Source organism: Embiotoca jacksoni, unplaced genomic scaffold, assembly GCF_022577435.1.
Source record: "Embiotoca jacksoni isolate LCO1_2020_lvr unplaced genomic scaffold, fEmbJac1.0.p SCAF_2, whole genome shotgun sequence".
Lineage (NCBI taxonomy): Eukaryota > Metazoa > Chordata > Actinopteri > Embiotocidae > Embiotoca > Embiotoca jacksoni.
In genome coordinates, this window is record NW_027185340.1 from 16052722 (window position 1) to 16074526 (window position 21805).

Here is a 21805-nt window from a genome sequence, read left to right on the forward strand (position 1 = left end):
CCACCACCAGATAAATATTTAGCCCCTTCAAGACATGCAAGTAAATCTGATAGCCCTATAATATGTTGGTCTAATTTCTGGCTAAGTATCCTGGTAACCTTTACGTACAAGACATGACGGCAACCTTACCGGGTCAGACCTAATTAAAAATCCATCCTAAAAGTACCGTAATAATCTCACCAGCATGCTTTTTCAATACTTTTAATTTCCATTCAAATGTTAAATAATTGTCACGTATATATGTGGCATATGAGCATATCAAGATTTACACCAGGGTCCCAACTAAACACTGTCACATTGTCTGACTCGATCTGATTGGAAACCCCGCCCACCGATAGCCGTAACCCGACTTCACCACTGGCCTGTCAATCAAACAGACGCACAACCCAAAAACATGGCTTTTTGGAGCTTATTTTCATTAATGATGACATTATTTTCAGATGGACTGGAAAACTGACCAGCAAACGAGTGTCTGCAGCCAGTAAAACCCAAAATGACTCGTGGAAAAAAGTTATTGACTGAGAATTTAGTGTAGTGTCCAGTTGGAGGCTTTTTGGAGCCGACCTCTACCGGCACTCGGGGGTATCGCAGTTTAAGGCACTTCCACATCTATCTCATTTTTAAGACCTTGAAGCTACGTGCACCTTTAAATAGTCAATTGCTACACCAAACTAAGATGGTGAACATGGTAAACATTGTATCTCAACATCACCATGCTGACATGGTGATGTTAAGATACAACGTTTTCCTCAAAGTACCACCGTGCCAAAGGAGAGGTCAAGGAAACAACAACAACCTGTTAATCTGTCCATTAGATATTTGAAAGGTGAAGTAAAAAGGCAAATGTGGGATGATGGTTTGACGGTGACGTGTAAAAGATTCAGGCTTGTGTCGACAGACTCAAATCGTATGGTGCTTCAGCCGCCCTAAAACGTACCCACACAAATAAATAATTTGGGATTCTGTGATTGATTTGTAATTCAACAAGCCTAAAACCACACTAGCAACCTTGTGAGACTGCAACAGTCACAGAAGAAAATCAGTATTGTTGCGCACACATAAGAATGCTGAAAGTGCTGCTTTGCCCCAGGCCTAAAAATTGCAGGTGATGCATATAAATTGAAACCTAAAATGAATACAGACTACATGTGTAACACATTGTATTATTCACAATAATATCCGTATAATTTTAATATAATAACAAAAAAAAGTCACATTGTGATGATGGCAATATTCCAACAGGTTGATGATATTACGTAGCACACGTACACTATCTCAGTAGTATCGTGGTTTGGTTACAAAAGATCAGATGCACATCAAACCACAGTAATATGTCCTTTTTTTTTTTTTCTTTTTTTTTTACTGAATATTTAAAGACAAAACTGTCACTTTTATGCTCAGACATAGAAGTATCACGTATTTTGTTGCAATTGTACGCATTTGGTCATATTGCGGTTGCAAAAAATACCCTGAAACATGGTGATATTATTTTAGGGGCAGATCGCCCAGTCCTAATTGGGACCCACTTAACTTAAGTTGAGCATAAATGTAATGACTGCAGGAATCCACCTCTCTGTACACTGAAGTTTATTTGTATTCAGAACAAAATTTCATGGTAACGGCGTTCCTTCCCTTCGCAATCACAACAGTTGGCCTTGCCGAGAGCAGATGGTAGAAGGCAAGGTGCCAAATGCTTTCGAACATTCAGTAAATGGGCGATTTACGCACACAAAGACACAAGGTCGTGGATCTGATCATGTTTCTTGTGCTCCACAGATGGGGTTTGACAGTCCGCTCTCTGCACAGGAGCAGATGTACATCCTGTATGAAATCAAAGTGCAGTGCTACCAGAACCTCTCCAGCATTGAGCCAGGGTCTACAGGTATAAAAGAGTCACACTATTCTTTAGACCAGGGGTCTTCAATGTTTTTCAGGCCAAGGACCCCCAAACTGATAGAGAGATGGAGCAGGGACCCCTTACTATATATATATATATATATATATATATATATATATATATATATATATATATTGTATAAATTTGTGTTTTATATTAAACTGGGCCTAGTGCCATGTATAAACATACCTTGTTATTGTGCATTCAATACTAAGCTATTCAAATAATACGCAGGTTCATATATTCATGTTTTTATTTTAAACATGCGCAAGGTACAGTGAGTAGGGTGGCCGTGCCACTGCCATTCATAAACATACCTTGGCAACTGATACCAATGCCAATATCAACATTATCTGTCAATTGCATGATAATCATGCATACTAGCTATTCAAATTGACGTTTTTATTTGAAACATAAATGTGGAAACGAAAATGAGTGATGGCGTATTAGTGCTTAGACTCTAATCAACCAAAAATGTCACGACCCCCTGCAGTAGCCCCTTTTGAAGACTTCGGCTTTAGACTAACCAGAATTTTTTTTGGTGAAGATGCTTTCAAAAATTGTATCACCTGTTGACAGAGTGCAGGAAAAAAATAAAACAGCATCTAATCAATATCTGCTGTGACCACCTGCTTTTACACCTGCGGTGTTTGTGTTTTTGTTACTTACGCAATACACACAGGTCTGGTGGACCCACAACATAATCGGGCTTTTCAAACAGCAGATCCATAATAATTGAATATGTGTCAGGTAAAAATACTCGACAGATGTTGACTTTATCTCAATCACAAGCATTATGTGGTTCATTTGTACCATATGCCCCTGCCGGATCACATTTATCAATATCAACTAAACTGCTATTTATTTTTGTGATAAATGATGATGATGAAGCTTTTTGTAAAAACAAAAATAAAAAAAAACAACCAATTACAATAAAGACACGTATGGAATAAATCATCTTTATCTTGACCAAATGTTATTGAAAAGTTTTCATTTTTAAGTCTTTGAAATAAAGAAATTGAAAAGAAACTTATTGCATATTTTATCATTACCATTTTATCATTATTTTATTGAAATTATAAAATAACCCTATTGAACACATTCATGCCAGTCTACACACCACATGAGAGAGTGTTTTACTGGGTCTGTGTTTCAAATGTATTTTTTACATTAGTGCATGTATACTGTATTTTCCTGTCCTTTTTGATTACACAAACATTCACAAAGAAAACATGTAGCAAGACTGTTTGTACTTTTAAGGACTAATTAGAGTCAAGACTTTAATTAAGGCTCATTAACTGTAATCAATTAAAGTGAATACAACAAAGACAATTTAATATTGCAGGTGCTTTCTCCAAACGTGGGTGCGCAGCTAAGAGATTTAAAAAGCACATTGCAGAATACTCAGTCCAGTCAAAAAGAAGCCCAGAGTTAAATTTAAAGGCTCAAAAGAATCATTGTTGACGTCTCTGTTTAGGAGTCTGCCATTGGCAAGTCTTTGTCACTGTTCATGTAAAGAAGACAAGACTCAAACGCACAACGCAGAAGAGCTCAGGCAAACAAACCTTCACCATTAAAAAAACAAACAAACGGCAAACTGGCATACAAAACCACAGGAAGCAGGGAATTCTCACTACGCGCTCTGTTGTATAACCAGATAAAACCCCTCAGACTTGGAGCGAGCTAACAAAGAGTCCAAAAGGGGAGGAGGAAAAACACAGGAGAGGCAGTGAGCCTCAGAATTAATTATGAAACAATAAACTAGAAAATCTCCTCAAAAGACTCACGGGACTAGTGGTCAAAATACACTGTGAATATGCTGTGAATAGAATAAAAATATACTGGTAAGAAAAAAAAAAAAAAATCCTTGAAAATGACCACCGATCAGAAAGTGGGTGTTGACTTACTTTCCTTCTTTCTGCAGATGAGGTGTGCCCTCCAGACTGGGACGGTCTCATTTGTTGGCCCCATGGCTCCCCTGGGCTGGTGACCAAGGTGCCCTGCCCATCTTACATCTATGACTTCAATCACGAAGGTTAACCATTTACTTTGTTTTTCAGATTTTCCTTCAGATGATTTCAGATAGCAAGGAACTTTGAATGCAGAGCAAAATTCAATATTTTTCAGAATTACTTATACTGAAGTATAAAATCTGAGATCATATAAAATAACCAGATGTCAAGGCCAAGTTGAAGGTTTTATGTTTTAAGGAATATTGCTCTGTTCTATAAAATTAAAACAATATTATATTCATATAATATTATGATTATTATTATTATTATCTAAACTGGGAAAGTAAATGCTGCGTTCAAATGGAATTCGTGAGCTCATGGTTACGACATGGGAAGTCGTTAAACCGTACGTTCGGCGTTAAGAGTGGCTACATCATAAAAACATTGTTGCTAGGCAGTGCTAACATGGACGGCGTCTAGGAGCCATAAAGGCTCACAATTTGGCAAGCTAGCAGGGATAATGTAATGCAGGAATTGGAAAGGCACTGAGGGAAAAGACGAGGTCGTTGGGAAGATCAGCATTTTCCTCAGACGTAGGCTATGAGTTATGAAGACAAACTCTACATGACTAAAATTGCAATAGATGAACTTAACATTGAACAAAAAAATGAACTTCTATTGTCTCCGCCATTTCCTTAAACGTCAGCAAACATCACAACTTGTGAACTGGAGGCTTATAGAAGATGTCTGGTTCCAACATCATAAATAGCACGAGAGTCATATGGACTCTTCTCGTGTACACGGTATACATGATACAATTTGAACACAGCAAAAGAATAAGTAAGGCACCGATGTCAATGCACTAATGGTGCGTTCAAGAGCAACTGGGAAGCGGGAAAGTGCTGACTTCCGAGTACACCGAATACACCCAAATGCCTATATTCAATGTAGGAATGTAGGTAGGTGGGAGGTTTTTGAGAGCTTAGAGAAGCAAATTTGACCTCATTTGATATGGCAGCATTTGTGGTGAAAGTAGAAATGTAGCAGACAAATAATATTGACCTCCTGAGCACCATTTGGTCTCTGTTTGGTGATATGGATGATGAAAAGCTTTTTTGTCACTTCTCTCTATCCAGACAGCAGTAATAAGGCTGCCTGTTTGTTGTCCTTGTGAAGGCTTTCAACAAGAAATTGGAACATTTTTAAATGGTGACTTTCCTGATTTCCAGCAGCTTAAACGCACAATAAAAGTCCAAGACCTTTTGCCAAATCAGGTGTTATTAATAAAATTAATATTGCCAAGACCAAGATCTTCAACTAAGGCAGTCAAACGGAATACAACCATCACTCATTTGATTATTTACACCTGTGCTTTTCTGACTGTGCATGTCAAAATGTCCTCTGTGAAGAAGCCCTTAAAAGGATGATAAGACCCCGACCTAACCGGTGCAACGAAGCCAAACAAGGTCAATGTCAATCAAGCCCACAGTGTCCTGAGAAGAGTTGTAATTGGTTAAAAATATTCGCAATCACAGGCTTACTGTGGGTGCCCAAGAAATCAAGTCTCTCCTGGCTAGTATACCTTTCCAGACGCCGAGTACGCAGGTGCCCTAAAAACAAAATTGAACAGGTGTAGTATTAGTTATCTGAACTTGTGAAATATCTTTTATCAGTGTGGAATGCTTTAGTGAGGAACACACCATTTTCCTTCTAAAATGTGGTGTAAATGTCCAAAAATCCTTCAAAAGTATGCCTTTCTAGGACACGCCTACAGGAAGTGTGATGTCAACGGTTCCTGGGTGTTTGTGGACCATTGGAACAAAACGTGGACCAACTACTCAGAGTGTCTACGCTTCCTTCAGCCCTTCACTGATGAGAAAGACAGAGTAAGTATGACTGTAAAAAAAGTGTCCGAGTCACACTGATGTACATGCACACATACAGATTCTGAGCAGTGCTGGCTGATTGTTAGTCCTTTTAGATGTTCCTGTTTAGCCATAATGTGGTTTGCAGTACAGAACTTCAAATTCACATTTTATCACATTGTGTGTCGAAACAACTGGACAACTCTTCACTCACTAAAGCAGCAGTTCGCAATCTTCTTTTTCTTGTTATAACTTAATATAAAGCAACGTAAGCTTCATCACTCTTGACTGCGAGTTATTAGCAGCTCATTACTGCAGCTTCTCTTCTTGTTCTTTTTTTTTTAGTTATAGAAGAAAAATTAGAAAAAAGTTTGTAAAACTGACAAATTTTAGGTGGCATTTTTATAATGTTCTTTTATCATCTCCCAAAACCACATTCAAAAAACATTATCTTAAATCTTCTTGGGTACACAGATGTTCTTGTGATGAAGCACTAAGCTTTTTCCCAAAGGAATCAATGAGATGTTCTTAGATACTGGTCGCTAATCATATAGAAGCAGTTTTAGAAACTGAAAATGTGAAAGTTCTGCTCCATCCGGCAAAATGATGAGCGGAAAAGAAATCACAGAGAGTCTGCCTGTCGAGAAGAGTAAACGCTCATTATTGCTTTGCTGGCTTTTGGAGCCATGACTCATACTTCTGGTAGAATTAAAAAATTCAAAGCTGTATTAATTGATGTTCTGGCCACTTGGGGTGGCAGAACAAGCTGTGAACAAAATACTTCATACACTACTCCTGTGTATTATCTGAAACTGATATTGCAAAAGTGTTAGCAAACAGTTTCTTATTTACACACTCGGCAGACAACACTAGTATTCATTTTAAAGTATAAGTGAATCGTATGAATCTTTGTTTCCAGCCATGTAGGCGGTCTGTACAAACACGTGGTTATTTTTCAACACCACACAGTTGTTGGTTGTTTATTGTGCGATTGAAACAATGGGCACGAAAACACGTTTAATTTCTTTAGTAAAATGAGAGAAATGTCGATGTGTGATGTATTCTAACGGAGCAATCATTTTTGGTAAGAAGACAACGACAGTGAAACTACACTACTCTTTGGAAATTCACGCAATGTCCTACTAAGACGATTAACATGTCGCGTACTGCACGGAAGTGTACTAACTGAAGTACATAAATTGAGACAGAGAATAACTTGGCAATTATTTGACTTCACTAGATTCAGACCTCCTAAAGATGCAAAAAAAATTCCCCTCGGGGATTAATAAAGTAACTACCTAACCTAACCTAACTTCAGACGCATTAAGTATGGAGGAATGGCTAAAGTGCCTCATCCTAGTCTTTACATTTTTTTTTTTTTTTTTTTTTTTTTTTTACTTAAATGTGTCTGACTGACACATAACCACACCCCATCATGTGGTTTTCTTCAGTTTATAAAAAAAAAAAATACAGCTTCTGTAAAATTACCAGGGGTGGTTTTAGTTGAAAGCTCAGCGATTGTATTAATGGACTGAAAAAGGGCAAAGAAGGGGTTTTCAAACTGTCTCATTGAATTACACTTGTCACAATTTATTTCCATCAACAAGTGCGTGTTTGGTTTGATCTTAGCCCTCGTGCAATCCTGAGGCATGGAGGGACGGGAAGGACTTGCTTTTTGACTTTTACTGTACACTCATGCTCTGTGGACTGAACAGCAAATATTTCTCTGTCTGTTCACAGCAAGACTTCTTTGAGCGGCTGTATGTCATGTATACCGTTGGCTACGCTGTGTCCTTCAGCTCGCTGCTGGTGGCCATCGTGATAATTGGATACTTTAGGTAAGTGAAGAGTTTTTCTTTCTTAAGTGGCTGCCTTTGTAACAAACTGCAGAGTAGATCACATCATTTTCTGATGAGCCTACAGAGTAAGAAACACACATTATTGGAATAAGAGCAGGAGATTGGCCCCCTTGCTCTGTCTGCATTTTTTACAATCTATCATGAATTCTGGAAAGACTCTGCAGCAGGCACTTCAAAACAACAGCAGCATTTAGTGGCTGACATTTAAAGGCTATTCAACAAACTTTTACGAAGTCTCAGGCGTTGTCTGCTTTATTATGTCGCCTGTTTTGTTTCCCTGCTTTCACCTTGTTGTGTCATAAAGGTCCTGCTGCTAATACTCACTATTTGTGACAATGTGTAGAGAATAATGTGTGTATAATGACAAAATTGTGTATTGTTGTGGTACAATATGGAGACAATCCGATTCTATTTCATTTTTTATCTCGTACTATAATAGATTGTATGTATTTATTTGCAAATACTGTGCTATTTGCTCGTGTCGTCTGTTTTGTGCAAGTTACTCATCTTTTATGATCTATGTGAACCGATTCTGTAATTTCACCGGGGGTCAATCAGTGAATGAAGCAGTCAGTCCATCCCTCCATCCTTCCCTCCATTCATCTGTTCCAGCTATCTCAATGGCAAAGAAAGAACAAAAAAAAAAAAAAATCCAACTATTGAAGCAAAATGGAAAACAATGAGGTCAGTGGTCGGTGTCACATCAGTCCGAAAACCTTTCAGGGCGGCATAATTGAGCATATCAAATGAGCATATCAAAATTCAACTCCGAATGAAAATAATTCTGCTGCAATTTCACACGGGACATCAGCTGCATCAAAGCAAGCACTTCTTTTCTCCCTCAACAAATGACCACTTAAAAATCAATCCCCTTCACTTGGCCATTCTTCGACCACTTTGGCCACTTGAACCTGTTTGAACACAGAAACAACCCTCTTCAGACGGGAGATGAGGAGAGATAGAGGAGGAAGAAATCACTGTTAACCGTCATCTGCAAACAAGAAGTCAAACCATATTCTTCGTATCATCACAGCTTATTTAAACATACTAAGATGAGTCAATCTATACCATAATTATACTGATGTCAATCACAGCCAGAGCAGCAAGTGTTGGCTGGTATGTATACAACAACCCAGTGTGAAGCTTTGAAAAGACTAATGATTGAGGTCACAAGGTTTAGGTTATTTAAACCTTTACAGAGTTGCACATTTCTTTTAAAGCCTTCTACATAAAAGTGAGCCAACAGAGTCACTGTTATTAAATGCTCTTGATTTTCTATCGAGTAGCAGGATTTGATTGGAAGAGATGAAAATAAAAAGTGAACAACATCTAACTTTCCAGACTGACGAGTGCCCGTGGAGATCAGAGGTGCATGTTTGAATTGAAAAACTTCAAAAAGAGCACATTTTCTGGATCATTTGCTCAAGAAACTATCATGGTGCCTAAATCTGATATGTGACTTCATAAAGCAGCTTTGATTTGGGTTTTTAATCAACCTCCCAAATCTCCTGCTGCAGTCTGCCTCTGTTGCCTCCGTTAGAGACACTGATACAGTAAACAATGTGCATTACCCAATGTTAAGCTTTCTAGAGCTACAGTACATTAAACTATAAGCTTTAACCTATAACCACAGTCAGCAATTACCTCAGAAAAGTGCTGAGCAATCGAGAGAAATTCAGGACATCGAATGCAACATAAGCCCCTTTTCCACTGCTGGTACCACCTCTTCTATACTTGACTCTGAGGGCTTTTGATACCAGGCACTGCTCTGGATTTTGTTTTCCATTGCAGTTAGTTCCCCCTCAATGCAGCATCATCACTGTTGCTGTGATCTAATTCTCAACGCAACACACAAATTCACTGAAACCTTTCGTTGGCAACCAGATGCCTCAATTAACCCCGGCATGGTATTGCGGGTTGACATTAGGAGTGTAGTCCAGAGAATTTAAAAAGCTCCAGCCGCTCTCGTGTCACGCATGCAGGGACCCTGTGATTGTGGCAATTCTCTCTGACCAATAAGCTGTCAGCGGTGTTTTCACGTCATCTTTTAGTATCAGCTCGGCTCGCCTGGAACCTCGATGGAGGCGAAACTAAAATTAGAACCAGGAACTATCTACCACTTTTAGAGTAGAGTTGGGCCGGTACCGGCAGTGGAAAAGTTGCCATAGTGAGAACAGTAAAAGCTTTGGCTGGAAAAAAACAACAACTCAAACCTTACATACTGCAAAGGTTAGGTGCTAGCACTTGACACCATGAGCGCTGCTATGCAGTTAATGATAGCCAATTAAGTGTGAATGACTCGTCACTGTCTCCAGCCGTGAAGACAATGACTCGGCCACTCATCAAACGGAAGGTTAAAAATGTATTTCATGGTCATTACAAGCAGCAGCGACAACACCAGCACCGGTTAGAATGAAAGTATGCTGCATGTTTACACATGCAGCCACTACTGCAGCTCCTAAAGCATCGAGTCGCTGTGACCAGCAAAACAACATATTTCAGATGTTACAAAGAGGGACGTGTTTTGCTGCACTGGTTCCCGTAATAACATTCCGTCTTTCTGCCAGAGCCGTCTACTTGCAGTGAGGTGGGCTACAATGTCCCTGACAAATTACTCACCGCTAGTTTACTGTGTGTTGGAAAAACTTAAATTACACCTCTGCGTCACGGTGCTCGATAAGTCGATGATTTGCTGGAAAGGCTGATGCTGGATTGACAGTTTCACTTGGCTGACAGAAATCTGCAGGGTCACTGAAGACCCATCTCTATCAGTGTCAGTCATCTGCTCGTCATCAACTCCTTCCTCTTCCTGTTGGAGCGGAGGTGGACCTCCAAGCAAAAAACTGGTTGGCTGTATTCCCGAAAGATGCCGACTACAGTATATTCTTCTTTTTTTTTTTTTTTTTTTTATCAGCCCCCAAAAGCTGACAGTAGAGAGAGAACATATGGAGATAGAGGATGACTTGTGATTGACGGCTGCAGCTGTCAATCAGAAACAATAGCTTCATATAATCAATAACCTGCAAACTTTTTTCTTTTAGTTCTACTCAACAGACCTGAAGTCTTGCCTTGGACTCGCTCTCCAAATAAAATGCTTTTAACCCCGTAACAAAATGACCATTGCTCTTCCACTTCCAGGGCAGAGTTGGACAATATATAAATACTATATGGATATGCTGATATGAGACTAGATATTGTCTTAAATGTTGGATATTGTAATATTGTAATATAGCATAAATTACTTCTTTTCCTGGATTTAAAGGCTACATTAAAGCAGAAGGATGACATTTTCTGAATTTACCAGACTGCTTTGAATTAGGCTTGGCAGTATATCAGTATCGTAACAATAGAGCTGGGTACTGCACTTCCATACTTTGATGGCAACGACAGAGTTGCTTCAGTAAAATATGCTATCGAAAAATGCCTTTTCATTCATGACCAAGTTTTGTTGCCTAAACTACATCCACATGTAACACAGCTAACTGTGTTTTCTTGGCAGGCGTCTTCACTGCACCAGGAACTACATCCACATGCACCTGTTTGTTTCCTTCATGTTACGGGCGGTCAGCATCTTTGTGAAGGACAAAGTTGTCCACTCCAGCGCTGGATTGCAAGACTTTGACTCTGCCCTGCTGGACAACTTGAAGACAGTTAGCATTGCATCTCTTGACAAGTCTCAATATGTAAGTACTGTGCCGCCTTCTTTCAGTTTTTGTTCTTCTTACTTACCGTGTCAACAACTGCATATTTGGCTATTAGGAGCTGAGAGGTAGGTGTTCTGAGTGCTCTGGCTTTAGAAACCTGCTTTTGAACATTTCAGAGTGATTGCTTGTGACAATTAGTCGCTACAATTATTGTCCGACTGTTATTCTTAACTCTTATTTTGTATTTCTTTCCTTCTGAAGAAAAAGGAACACGTGGAGGAGCATGGAACGAGATCAATTTCATAGATTGTCACTAATAGATTTTCAATATATATCAGGGTTCATTAAAAAAAAGCATTGTTATTGAGATGTAACAGAGAGCACCTTTAAACACATGGGGCAGAATTTCCTCTCTTTTTTCCATTGGTTTGGTTGAGGACAAACATTGTGCTTCTCGGTTACTGATGACCAACTGAACAAAAGCTGGTAAATACAAAGAGTGATATTTTTTTTTATAAAAGATAAAGTGAACTGTTGAACACTCTTTTTTTAAAACAGCAAATCATTGCTAAATGACAGATTGATAATAGAGGCGGTTTTAGCAATGTAAGACGTACGAAGTTGGGATCTTATAGTCTTTAGTACCAAACGTCCTCTTGTTGTTTCCAAGGACAGTATGTCATTACCACGCTGCAAAGGAAGGACAGAGGAGTCTGTTTTGAGGCCATCCTATATGGAGATTTTTCACTTAAAAAATAAATTTGAAATTGAGGGAATATCATCCCGATCAGCATATTATAGACACAAGCAAATCTAAATAGGCTACTGACAAGTGCAGCACAGTTTAAACAGTGAGCTCTAGTGCAATCAGAGCAACAACACTTTAAAGACTCCGCAAATCACTGAAAAGCTTGGACCCTGCAAACATTTGAAATCCATTAATTTGTTTACTCATTGATTCCTCTTGCTTGTTGCCCTTTTTAAGTGGAGCTTAATTTGAATACTGTAAGCATCAGTGTTAGTCCTACGTGGCCAAATTATCATTTATTAAGTGTACCTGATGATTTGGAACACAGATGCAATCATACAACAGAGGTGGAATATCATAACTGTAAACACACCATGGTATTGTTGATAATGATATATATATATATATATATATATATATATATATATATACTGATACGCTAAGTATTTTTGAAAACAGCATCCAAGAAATTTGACAAATGTCCAAAATGAAAATCATTAATAAATTTAGTGGTGATCATCAAAAACATTCCGGTGTAACAGGTTTGAAGGCCAAACATGAGTCGGGCCTTCGCTGTACTATGGCTGCAGTGTATTTAGCCAAAGAAACGGGAACGTTTGCATGTTCTGCCCGCTAATTCTCTCCGACCTACATTTAAATCTCACATCCCACCACTGCTTGCGTATCCAGATTTTGTCAAATCTGAAGTGAGATAAATGGCAGTTGTTGGATAAGACAAAACTTGAAAGGGGGAGCGGGAAGTGGAGTCATTGTTGGTCCATTTTTTCTTTGCTGCAGGCGTTCTCCTGATTTCTAATGCCGTTACGCTGTGAAATTAAATGATTTAGTTTTTTCCCCACAAATCATTTGAGCTCCAAAAGCAACAGCTAGTTTGTTACCTTCAGAGTAGCATGTGTGATACATGGTTGTCTAAATTATAGGCTAAATGCCTTAAGACAAATAAGAGAATTTGTTTTGGTTTTTTGGTGTAATGAATGCTGTCTCCAGTTTTATCTAAACCATTAAAGAAGTAAGCCTCTACCATCTTGCACTGACAGGATGTAGAACACAGCATAATACTATCTTGGCTTCTGCTAGGTTGCATTTGGAGAGAGAAAAGAAAACAGTCATCGTATTGGCTGCTTTGATGATGCAGCTCCGCAGCATATTCACCGTTAGAATTTTTCTGATAGAAAATATGACATTTATATTATGACTTCCACTAAAAGCAAATCTTTTTGGATTATTTCACTTTTATTCAGTCTGTGACTCAGAGAAACTTTCCCCATCCATCAGATGAATGTGAGGACAGCTTTTTAGCGGCCAACTCTGCCCATTCATCATTCTGCACAGTGGAGCAAACACGTCCGAGGGCAGTAGGGACGAGGAAAACACATTTTGGAGTGGTACATTTGAATTGGGGGACTGTACATTGGTTGGTTCTGTAATTCTGTAATAACGATTTTGGGCTCACACAAAAGTCTGTAAATTGACTTTGGGAATTGTATATGAAATAGAAAATGTGGATAAACAGCATTGCTTGAGTAAGTTGTGCTTGGACAAATACTTATTTTATGGATTATATTATAAGAAGTAAACTGAGGCAAACTGAGAAAAAAAAACAAAAAACAAAAAAACATACAGCCTTGTACATAAATATGCATCTAATGCACACAGATAATGTGTCTGGGTGACTTATATATATATTCATGATTTTCTTATATGATTTCGTTATCAGAAAATTAGCTGCCAGTGCCAGATGTGCTTTAATACAGACACTATCAAAGGGAATCCAGACGACAGTTTCCAAATCATTATCATGACTGTGTGATCAAGTGTATCATTTGGCATTATTACTTAGATCATGAAGCTTTTTTCTCTCATTTACCATCTCTACTCCTGTTGCCTCATTACAGTGAATATGTGTGGAATTTAATTTGTTGCGCACAAATAACCCTAAAATTAGAATTACTTTTGGACCTATTAACCACAGTAATTTATTTAATTTGTGTCTTATTTGTCCTATCATAAAGGAACAAACAATGTAGCAACTCTACTCTGAGTAAATATAATCAGTATTTTGTCCTATTTACTCTCTACAGATAAAAAAAAAAGGGGGGGGGGGGGGTTTGTTGGCCATTTGTCTGTCAGAGGTGGTGATTCACTTGTCAAAGTTGGAGTGTTGTGACCAGTAATTTTGTGACCGGTTTTGGTTCCTCTGACTGATTAATTATTATAGATGACATCATTAAATTAATAACATCAGTGTGTAAGCAGCATGTCACTATTGTTGCTGTTGCAAGTGGAGCTAGTTTGAACTCCTTTAATTACAGTTTTATACACAAAGATAGCAGATTAATCTGAGCGATGGTCAGAGTATTACTGCGAGAAAAGAAGAAAAACTTAGTTCTGATAACAACTCAAAAACGAAACATCTCCATACAGTTTTGGTTTATATTTTCGACATGAGTCGCAGCGGACATGCGGCTGCAGCTGCAACCTAACTTTGGTTCTGTCGCTACTTTCAGTAACCAAAGGAAACAAAGTGGGTATGCACATTTAAATTATAATTTTTTTTTTTAATTTTTTTTTTTACTAACTTTTATATACAGTTTCACTGCAGTTTACTTTTCCTCATTTTTGTGTAAATGTATTCAACAAGGTGCTGCAAAATGTAATCCAATCATTTGTTCTCTTGGGGGCACCTGTGGTATAGAAATAGCTTGCGTGAATTACTGCGATCATCACAGGAACGTGTTAACACACAATCACAGAAAGCAAAACGAGCAACATAATATTAGGTGCAAATCGGATGCAATAAAAATGTTTATGTTTTGTTATCAGATTGGCTGCAAGGTGACAGTGCTGCTCTTCATCTATTTTCTGGCCACCAACTACTACTGGATCCTGGTCGAAGGCCTCTACCTCCACAGTCTCATCTTCATGGCCTTCAGATCGGACTCCAAATACCTCTGGGGCTTCATACTCATCGGATGGGGTGAGAAATAAAAGAATACTTCTCACATCGCACTTATGGCACGATGCTTAAACGTCCATTCCAAAAAAATTCTCCTGTCACTACGGCTTAAAATGCTGAAATAAGAGTTCAGATTTGCAAAACAGTCACGTAAATGTATTATTTTACAGACAATACGATGCAATAATATAAGTAATACAACGCCTTATATTTTTCTGCATCAACCCAACCTAACGTGGTACTGTATGTCTAGCCCTCGTATGAAACTGACACGTCATTACCAGTATGGTTTGGTAATGTTTGTTGTGTTGGACAAATACAAGACCTTCTTTACAAAGTGTTTTACTTTGTAATAACCAGTGTTAAGACTTATTTTTATGGTTTTGAAGGCAACTTGGTTGTTCATTTTGTCAAAATTAGCAAAAAGAGTTTTGTAACAAAAATATTGATATATATCTTATGAAACGGAACTGCTCGTACTGTTTCAAGTTTTTTGCGCTGTCCTGGCACACGAGACAAGTGTGTGACAGATAAAAGGGTTGTTTTTCCCAAGCAGTATTTTATCACATTAATGTAAATAAAGATAGGGGGCCTTCACATTGCACTGCTGTGTTGTCTGTTCTTGTCTTACAGACAAGTGTCAGGAATAAAAGAAAATATGCTTTTAGTGAAGTGCAAAAATGCTGCACAGTAACACAAATGTAAACTATGGAGCGCGAGCTTCCAAAGTATTATCTTGTATTATATTTCCAAAACTTGACCCTTTAAGTATCCACTTATGCTCCTCAGCTGCTTTTTCAGTTCCACTTCGATAAAAACTGTCCCCGAGTTGTCTGTAATGACTTGCTTGCTGTGGTAAAGTGGTAAAGCACTTGTGCTTGCTTGAGCCAAGTACAAGTGCATCGCATTCGTTAACTGGGACCCATGGAAGTGGACTTTGAGATTCTTTGTATTTCTAAAATGGCCTACGTTTTGTCACACTTGAACTTTTCTACCATCTACAAGATTTTACGACATGTGGCATTTAAGTTTACTGAAACTAAAGTGAATGAAAGTGATTAATAATTCACGGGATTGCCCTGCGATTCAGATCCCCTAACAACTTGAATGGGTTCTTCTTTGGTCCATGTTGCTGCCTTCCACCAGTTTTCTTGACAAATGGCCTGGTACATTTTCTGTAATCCTGCTGCCAAACAGCACAAACAAACCTAATTCATAACCTCTTTGGGTTATGCATATGCTCATGTCCAAAATGAGACCGGGATGAGGCTACCGTCATTTTCACATCGTGACCCTCACATCATTGAAAACAGCTGCCTCGTTGTCGTTGTCTTTTATAGGCAGCAGCAGACACAGAACGCTCCCGACCATCAGCCGGACAGTTCCTAATGCTGGAAGTGTTGCATCCTTTCCGTCGTTCATAAGTGAGCACTCCAACAATAATGACAACCATGATCCCTGCTATGCTGAATACAATGATGAGAGCATCACTTTTTACGAGAAAAGTTGGTATGTCACCTGGAATATGAAACGTTGCAGCGTAGCCATCATTTGTAAAGTTACACGTGTAGTTGTTTGCCTCTGATGAGCTGACTTGTATCTGACTGGTGATTTTAAACAGCTGCTCTGGTGTAGATACGGCAGTGATGTTTGGACTGCGTCTCTGCATCCACAACGATGCATCCACGCCTTCATTTTCTCTCTTGAAACCTAAGAAACACATTCTTTTGTCAACACTCATTTTGCGCTGCTTTGACTTGAAAGCATTAAACCAGCCAGATGTAAGAGGGGAAGCGTGTTCGTGCTCATAAGATCCTCCGTTATCACACTCCCATTAAACTCGATCAACTTCTCACTCTTTTCTTTATTTTCCATTTTGAGATAAAGATACAATCCATTTCAGATGTCTCTAATTAGCAGGCTATACATTGACAGGTGGGGAACCGTTATCACCCAATTAAAGTTTCCGGGATTAGTTGTGATAACCATAATGACGCTGCTGTACTTAGAGGAGGATTTCTTTTTGTTTTTGTTTAGAAGGAAGTGACATTAAAAAAAGAAAGTTGACCTTGCACAGCTACAATTAGTTGTACCACTGGGTAATTTCAGTTACATTAAAATGCAATTTCGTGGCGGTGTTCGATTTCAGGCTTTAGGTAATTTTGCTACAGTGGCAAAATGACCTGGTAATATTACTGCTAATAGAGAAAAAAAAAAGAGTTACGTCACATTTAATTTCTGAACTGTAAATATGAGGTATGTTTTATCAGTAGGGGAAATCACACTCTGCCCTGGCTCTTACAAATATAGCCCTTCTCTACAGTGTCTTTTCCGTCCTTATAGCTTCCACAAGGTTTTCATTTTCTGGTGTAATTGCATCCGTTCCCTTTGAAAGCTTACGCTTAAAAAACAAACAAAATGCTGCGGCAGTTTTCGAGTGCATACCAGATTGTTGGATGACTTTAGATCGGCAGATTGAAACTTAGTTTGAACACATTCCGCATTGATCAACAGAATGTAATGCAGCCTGGGGATCTTGTTGAATAAATTCCTCCATCGCTATAATTTACACATTAAATCTATTCCAGTAATTTGTTCGAAGAAGTGTTTATGTAAATTGTTCACAAATTGATGGTGCTAAAGTGGAGTGGATGCGGAATCTCTAACAGACCCGGCACACAAAGAAAGTTATGGTGCAATTGTAAGTGTTTTGGAAAGTAATGTCTCCTGATCTTATGAATGATATATATATATATATATATTTTTTTTTTTAAGTACAGCAGCTCCTTTATATGGGGTGATGACAGTGAATTTTAAAGTGTGTACATTTTCCACAAGCTTCAGAACAAGTTTGTCTGTATACGGTAAAATGCAAATGATGGACCTGTCACATAGCAATGTGTCATTATACAGCAGTAGCAGACATGTAAACCTCTTTGCAGACAGAACAAATACTCGATGTACAAATACCTGAATGTGCCACTCCGGGCAGAAAAAAAAATGGATGCTTTTCTTCAGAGCTGACACACGATCACAGCTGGTGAATGGAAAGCGCATCCGCATTACCGCCAGAGGGTGGCGCCTAAAAAAAAAAGTTTGCTAATTTCAATTAATCGATTAAAAAAAAAAGAAAAGAAAAGAAGAAAATGTTACTACCAAAGCTCGGGTAAAACGTGCGTCACACTGCATCACGCACCTCGTTGTAAACACCAGAAACATGCAAAAAACAACAAATGTAATAAAGTTCGGTGTCAAAGTCCTTCGAATAATAAACCAAAACGAGGTGCAGTCCAAACTCTCCCAGCTGAATCGAGCATGTTGAAAGTCGACGACAGCTGTGCGCAATCCTTTCACAGCCAATCACGGCGAAGGCGGTCCATCCGCAAATCAACAATCAATGGCTAGCTTCGACACCAGACAAAGTAAGTTTGGTGTTAAGACGTAGAGAGCGAAGAGCAGCCCCGATCTCAGACGTGACAGCGAAAGACATGTTTCTCATCAGCGTCGTCAAAAGCGATCTTCTCTCCAAAGTTTGTAGCTCATTTTTTTTTTTAGCCTCAGTATACAGCACGAGTGAGTCGCTCTCTTTGTTTGTGTGTGTGTGTGTGTGTGTGTGTGTGTGTGTGTGTGTGTGTGTGTGTGTGTGTGTGTGTGTGTGGCGGGTGGAGGGAGATAGATGAGGGTGGGTGGAGGTCTTCGAAGAATAGTCCGATACTTCCCAGTATAATAGTATTTTTGCTTAAAGTGCCCGAGCCTAGTAATTATGTGCCTCGATATGCCACCCGTGTTTGAAAACAAATGAGTGTGGATATTTATGCTCTGTGTGACGCTCGTGCGGATAAAATGACTGGAGACAATGCACCGTGGGTGATAAAACCAAGCATATGACAAATAACGCGGTGCTTTATTTTTTCCCCATCAGAAACAACTGGTAGTTAACTAATCCAATATGTTGTCATCGAGGAACGTGACTTTTTTAGAAAAGGATAAACAGTTTCAAATCCAACACAAATTTTAGATTAGATTAGACTTTATTAATCCCACATTGGGGAAATGTGCCCGTCACAGCAGCGTGTACACAGTGTGAACACATTTACAAATACGTATGAACTAAATGAAATGAGATAGATGCAAAATAATTATTTTCAAAAAAAACAAAACAAGAGTAATAAAAGAATAAATACACACACACACACACACACACACACACACACACACACACACACACACACACACAGACACACACACACACACAGACTAAATACACAAAAACAAATAAAATAAAGATAATTAAATACAGCTTGGACGATGAATAGAAAGTGACAGGTGCTGTGGCTTGAAATGACCAGTGCAACATTATTTTATTGTGGTGTTAGCCCATCTTCTCCCTTTCTCCTTAACACATACACTCGCTAAGGGACTCCACTCTCCAGTTCTGTAATGGACTATATTAGCTTAATGCGTATGATTAGAAAAACTTTCACATTTTGTATATAAAGCAAACATTCAGTCTACCCCCCCCCCCCCCACCACCACCACCACCACCCTCACCCGTTCTATTAAGCTGTAGCCATTAACTTTGAATGTCATCGTGTCTATGCAGCCATTATGTGTTGTGTGGGAAACACAAATGTGACCTCGGTAGTTAATCAGGTAAACAATATCGCGTGTATGTCATCACTTGGACAGAACTCGTTGTTTGTGTTGTGTAATTTCAGGTGTTCCAGCTGTTTTCGTGGCGCTGTGGGCGATTGTTAGGGCAACAATGGCTGACGCAAGGTGAGAGAGAAAGTCATACAATACCGGCAGGTTCTCTACGACGTCAAGACAGTTTAAGGACATCAAGATTTCAAAATCACACGATTGATAAAAAGGTCAACAACTCCAAAAAAAGATGATATTTCATGAAAAAAACACAAGAAGAGACAAATATAATTTTAAGGATGTCATAATTAGTACTTAATTGGGGTGACATTTGAATCATCAGTGAAATCCAATTAAACGTGCGTGCTTTTATATGCAACAATAAATAAATGTCGGAGAGCTGTCAGACGTACACAAGCAACATCTGAATGAGTCAGACTTGTGTGGGAAACAAACAGTATGAAAAGTTCAGACGGAGCTTTTGTAGCCACAGTCATTGAAGGTATGTTTGGAGCATTTGATATAAGGAACATCGTCCCAACTGTTATACTTTGGGGAAGACATATTCCTCTTTGGGGTTGTGCGGCAGCTGGTGGCACAGGAAAACATCTCGGAGAGAAGGAAGAATGAATTTCATTAACGGTGCTTTCACACCCACCTTATTTGGTCTGGACCTTTGCACTTTTCAGGTAAGTCCAAACCAAAGCAGCAGATGTGAGAGGAGCCTCAGAGGTCTGTCCTGACCAAATGACCAAACTTTGGTCCGACTACAAGAGGTCAAGGCCAAACTGAACCATGGTTCGCTTTGTTTGCAGCGGGAAAACACTTTTTCGATGGTTCAGATTTCCACCCAATTGCAGGAATTCGAGGCACCGTATCGTCACTCATTTAATAAGGGGAGAAGAAATAGAACGGGGAAAAGAAAGAGTCCGCAGCAGTATATAGAGAAGAGGAGAGGAATTAAGTGCAATTGGGTCCGACGGACAAGTCAACACTCAGCTTGAATGATGCATAAAAATGATGAAACTTATTTTCTGAAAGGGAAATAAGTGCCACATGTAACGCTGTAATAGTGTTAATAGAGTGGCAACCAAATGAAATATTTGTATTTATCCCATTTCAAATGGAAAAGCCTAGCGGCTGTACTGACAACACGTCAACGCACACCGTCTAACAAAGCAGTCAATGTCAAGAGGGGGAACTTAGGTATGTTATGGAAAGTTCTTCACGCAAAACTGAAATACAAAAGCAAAACCAACTTGATCAAATGTATTACAATGTAACAAAAACATGAACCTTGGTTTGGATCTTAGTCTGGACTTTCAGGTGCGACGATCCTATAAATCAGGAAATTTAGGATACAAATGTCATTTAGTCAGTCATGAAACTGACACTGAAAAGAGGCTGATATCGACAACAGGACAATTCAAAACACCTCAAAATCAAGACATGAAGCTTTCTTTTTGTAACCTCTGTTTTTGCTATTCTCTGAAATCAGACATGCTTTTAATGAAACAACAGCTTTTTTTGGACAATTTCTTTTTTTTGTATCCCTAATCATCATCTTTTTCATTCTTAAGTTCATTATTTACTTGGTGCCAGTTTACAACTAAATCTGTCATTTGAATAACACCCACCTTCTTCTTAGCTCTACTTCTTTTTTTTCCTACCTCTATGAGTTTACTTTCTCCCCTCTGTGTTTCCTTGAACCGCAGGTGCTGGGAGTTAAGTGCTGGTGACATTAAGTGGATCTACCAGGTTCCCATCTTGACAGCGATTGGGGTAAGAGTGTGAAATACAGAGCTTGCTTTTGGCTATGATGAAGGTTTCCAAGATATTTGAGGCTCTGATGGAGGGCTGAAGTAAGAGTTCAAATTGGGGGGCTTTTGTGAGTGTCTGAACTATCCGGATGTAATAGATATGTTTATATTCCCACTTCTTTCAGCGTGCTACTCTGTATTTGAAGCAAGACTTGAAGTGTATAATTAAACACATGGCAAATATTCTGATTCTGGATGAACAAAGACTTTAATAACCACAATTAAACAGTACCTTGACTTGCTGCAGCTAATGCTGGCTGACACTACAGACAGCTCAATAACTTCAGGCATTTCTCTTTATAGAACCAAAAATCAACTTTCTGCTTTCTGATTATTTATTGATTAATTGTTGTAATTATTCATTATCACAGCAGAAACACATTATATCATTTAAAATCA

The 21805-nt window shown here is 38.8% G+C and overlaps 1 protein-coding gene across 1 annotated transcript in view; it reads left to right on the forward strand.

The window, feature by feature from the left end:
- pth2ra (parathyroid hormone 2 receptor a) overlaps window positions 1–21805 on the forward strand; it is a 48150-nt gene that overhangs the window by 6072 nt on the left and 20273 nt on the right. Inside the window, exons 2-9 of the mRNA XM_069154767.1 lie at window positions 1777–1882; window positions 3822–3932; window positions 5611–5735; window positions 7455–7552; window positions 11073–11256; window positions 14810–14963; window positions 19661–19721; window positions 21302–21368. Coding sequence (XP_069010868.1) covers window positions 1777–1882; window positions 3822–3932; window positions 5611–5735; window positions 7455–7552; window positions 11073–11256; window positions 14810–14963; window positions 19661–19721; window positions 21302–21368 — 906 coding nt within the window. The remainder of the gene's footprint in view (window positions 1–1776; window positions 1883–3821; window positions 3933–5610; window positions 5736–7454; window positions 7553–11072; window positions 11257–14809; window positions 14964–19660; window positions 19722–21301; window positions 21369–21805) is intronic.